This window comes from Lupinus angustifolius, chromosome LG12, assembly GCF_001865875.1.
Source record: "Lupinus angustifolius cultivar Tanjil chromosome LG12, LupAngTanjil_v1.0, whole genome shotgun sequence".
Classification (NCBI taxonomy): Eukaryota; Viridiplantae; Streptophyta; class Magnoliopsida; order Fabales; family Fabaceae; genus Lupinus; species Lupinus angustifolius.
The window spans coordinates 2,158,066-2,162,668 of NC_032020.1; the positions used below are offsets into that span (position 1 = coordinate 2,158,066).

The 4,603-nt window shown below is 31.7% G+C and overlaps 1 protein-coding gene across 1 annotated transcript; it reads right to left on the minus strand.

Annotated features, from left to right (window-relative positions):
* Nucleotides 3,498-4,191, minus strand: LOC109361818. The gene is made up of 2 exons (XM_019607355.1): nucleotides 4,072-4,191; nucleotides 3,498-3,776 (listed from the first exon to the last, which is right to left on the minus strand). Exons 1-2 carry the CDS (start codon nucleotides 4,189-4,191, stop codon nucleotides 3,498-3,500), a joined length of 399 nt encoding a protein of 132 aa, XP_019462900.1.

The following is a 4,603-nucleotide window of genomic DNA, read 5'->3' on the forward strand; positions in this document are numbered from 1 at the left end:
AAAGAGATAAGGAAAAAGAGGGTACTCAGAGAGTTTGATACTGGTTCACCTTCTTGTCCACTGAAGGTTACATCTAGAACTCTTGCGGTATAAGAGATTTCTAAACTAGATATTAAGAGTAGCAATTACAAATTCTCACCTTGAGATTTCCTTGTAGCTTACTCACTTTCTAATACATATGTCACTCTTTGGAGAGAAAAAACCTTTCCAAGTGACTCTATCCCCTTTCTTGTCACACCCTTGTGATAGAAAGTATTTCAGTAAATTGAATGAAGAAAACATTAACAATGGCAAGGATTGCCTTTACGAGATTTGAACACTATGATTTCTTGAAATCCGGTAACTCTTTATACACTTAGTTATAATGCCTAGAAGGTTTGAAAATCTTTGAAACCACACTTAAATCAACTTCAGAAAATTTAATCTGAAAGTTAAGAACAAGTTGCAGAAAGTGCAGAAAAAGTGTTTTCAGAAAAATTCAGATTATGTATGTGAGTTATGTGTTTGAATTATGAGTTTCAATACCTTTAAATAGGCTTTCCAATCAGCCATAACACCTCTATGAAAAGGTAGGAGTCGATTGAAATGAAACCATTCGTTTGGGGTGAAAGCTGTTCAGTTTGAATCTGAAAATCTGGTGTAACAACACTCATTAATTGATTACAGCATCAACGTAATCGATTACCCAAATATTTTGTCCAATTGAGTAATCGATTACCACACAATGTAATTGGTTACTCCCATATACTGTAACCGTGTAATCGGTTACTCAAAATGAGTAATCAATTACCCTATTCTGTTTTTGTTAGGTAACTTGTTTCTCACTCATTTAACATGTTACTTAGTTCTCGTAACCTGTTGCTTAGTCACATTAACCTGTTACTTAGATCCGGTAACCTGTTACATAGTACTTTGAAAATTGTTTTCATTTTTACTTGTAGTTTTTCAATTTTCTTTTAAAAATATTTTTGAGCATTGCTACTAATTGTATATTATAGAGTATAAGCATAGATGTACCTATAGACTTAGAGTCTAAATTCCTTGAAGCTTTATCTTCATTGTCTTCATAAGTATTCTTTCTTTTTTCTTTATGTGATGTTGATGTCTTCATCAAAACCGTGTTAAAGTCAGGAGCAAGATCTTCTTCCCAAATAACCCTACACACTCTACTCTTTTGATCTTCAATGTAATGCCTAAACTCATTAATGAGTAGACCAAGTCATCCTCAAACTATCGAAACAAAAAATTATGTTATTATCAAAATAGAAAGTTATTATTTTTACCAAAAGCATTAGTAATGAATGAAACAAGTAGTATATTATTATCTAAAGTGATGAATGAGGGAATAGAAATGAAAATACATAAAGGAGAGGGAGGGTGAGAGGAGAGTTATAGGACAAAGAAGCATATAAATAAATATAAATATATTATTCAATTATTAAATATAAATACATGTACGAATTTGGCCTAGGCGAGAAAAAATATATGAAACTCGGAAGCCCCATTGCGGAGTTTCTTATAAATTCCACTCTCATTGACGATTTCTTAAAAATTACACTAGTTTGATAATTAATTTAAAAGGTGCAGCAAAACTGTAATATTTTAGTGAAGGTGCACCTGTGATGTAGATTTGTCGTGAATATCTATACTATCTTTATATTTTTGGGAATTTTTCACTTGACTCCCTGATCGTTTTTTTCATGGTTTCTCTCCCCCTTACTATTGGTCCTTTTCCCTACAGATAGGAAGAAAAAGTGGAATTCAGAAATTCACATCAAGCATAGGATTCTAGAAAGCAAAGATTTATAAACAAGAATGCATGTCGAGTATTGTGGGAACTTGGAAATTCAAATGAGGCTCGGGGTCCTAGAAAGTTATAATTAAATGCACATCAGGCTCGGGTCCTGGAAAGCAAAGATTATTAAACAAGAACGTAGTGTTGAGAATAATATTATTACAAATAATTTCTTTCAAAATACAATTAATCAAATAATTATATGGGTTCCATAAAAATTGCTTAAAGGTCTTATGAACTGCAAAATCTGCATATATAATCAACATATGAATAATTATCGATGTGAAAGGAAGTCACAACTAATATAATTCACCACTATAACAAAAGAGGCACCACCAGAATGATCATCGGTGGGAACAAAAACTATTGGTATAATCACCATCGGACATCAGAATGATCGTCGATGGGAATAGAAGTCATTACTAATATAATTCTTTAATTGGAGAAAAAATGCATCACCGGAATGTACATCGGTGGGAACAAAACACAATGGTATAATCACCATTATCAGAATGATTATCAATGAGAAAAAATCACTACTAACATGATTTGTCAATGTGAGAAAATGCATCACCTAAATGATCGTCAGTGGGAAGAGAACTCAGAGGTATAATTACCATCGAAATAATCGTCGACAAAAAAGAAATCACCACTAACATAATTCGTGAGTGGGAGAAAAAAGGACCCACCAAATGATCATTGGTGGGAAGACAACTCAGTGGTATAATCACCATTGTAATGATCTTTGATAGGAAAATAAGGTAGTGCTCATATAATTTATCACTTAGAAATAAGATATCAACAAAATAATCATCAATCGGAGGAGAAACCAATAAATATAAAATGAAGAAAATGTATTTTTGTATTGGAGCATGTTGCTATTTATTTATTTGGTGTCTTTTACTTTAAATTTGGAATTATTATATTGAAGAAAAAAATGAATAAATAATAACGAGAAAGTGATGGAACAAAGGAATATGATAAATTGAAGTTCCAAAGTTCCGACATCTCGTCAATGAGATAGTGACTGGACAAATCACAGAGGATAAAAATGCTCTAATACTATATAGGAATTTAGAATTTGTGAAGATTGGTCAAACTCAAATATAAGTGGTCCAAGTAAATTATTATACAGGCAGAAGTTATTGCAAACCACAAGATGATAAACTCAAAACAATAACTAATAGGATAAACATAAACTAAAAATAAATTCAAATAAAGTAAGACTAACTAAATCTTAAATAAAATAATTCTCTATTAATCCAAATATATCTAAAATAACTGAATACTCTTCAATCAATCATTACTTCATTTAGAGAAATTATAATGAAGATATTAGCTTCAGTAAAGGAAGATCAAATAGGAAGACGAGGCATATAATTAAATAGTTATCATGATTCTTCTTACAATAATATAAATAAAATCAAGATTGACAAAGGAAGCTAAATATATATTCTTGCTGCTAAGCACAGCCGATGTACATTAAAAACACTTAAAATAACAAAGGGTGTTTTTTGTTTTGTTTTTTATAATCACTACTCGTTACAGTCTATAAGTTTCTATAGTCAAGTGCTGTGAAAACTAAACATTTCACCCTAGAATCAGAACCCTTGTCTCCATTCATGTTTTTACTTTTCAATATTCTAAACTTCACGTCTAAGCAATTTTGCATGCTATTAAAGTAGGGTTGATACATTGTTGCTTAGTTGTGATGTGGAGGATGTGTCTTCGGTGGTGCATAGTCCAAGTTAAATTGAGGATGCTCCTCAAGAGGTTTCTTGTGTTGCACATGCATAGAAACTGTGACAAGAGATTCAGTTTTTAAAGCAACTGAAGCTTCTACCGTAGATTTCACCACCTTCTGGCTTGTGTTTCCATGATCTTTTGGTTTCTCAGAATAATCAACCAACTGAGTCTCTATCTTGCTATTACTTTCATTAAGCTGCTTTGGATAGGAATCAAATACACTTTTCTCACCACTCTGCATAAAATGAAAGCTTTATGAGACACATACATAACATAAATGGGTGTGTGCAGTCATAATATAAATTATATCTACCGTCTAAAAAACATTTACAATGGATAATCCCTTTTATTTAGGTATGACTCTTGAACATGATTTAATATAGAGTCTTATGATATCATTCGATCCATGTAACCTACCTCCTCATTTAGGGGAATGAAAGTCTAGTTGTTGTTATATAACTCTAAATATAATGAATAACTAGGGATATGAATATATTTAAACAAGTTTTGATAATTGTAGTTGGACAAACCTTGAGAGAGAAGTGGTATTTCATTTCTAGCTTCTTATCTACAGTGCTGAGAGGCCTAGCATCACATGCATGCAATGAAATGCAAAGAAAAAACAGAAGAAGGGATATGATATTTGACATGATAATAGAAAGAAAGTTGAAACTTTAGTGAAGGTAGAAAAAGTATTTGTAGTAAGAAGGAAAGAAATGTGCATTTAATGCAATGACTTAAAGAAGAGTAAGATGTTCTGTTCCAGAACATGGAGTTGTAAGGAGTGAAAGAAGTAATGAGGGAAATTGAGGATATGGTAGCCTCCTCTCTTTTGTCCCTAGCTTCCTTCTGACATTTCAAGCTGTTGGGTCCCAACTGAGAAGAAAATAGAAGCAATAACACTAATCCTTCTCTCACTATATATAAAATGATTTATGAATAGAAATCAGAAAAATTAATATGATTATTGAATCTTATTGAACAAGAACAATAACAAACATATAAGCCCCAGATTTATTATACTTCCAATTTTTGTATAAGAATTGCTCTTATTTGAGTGAG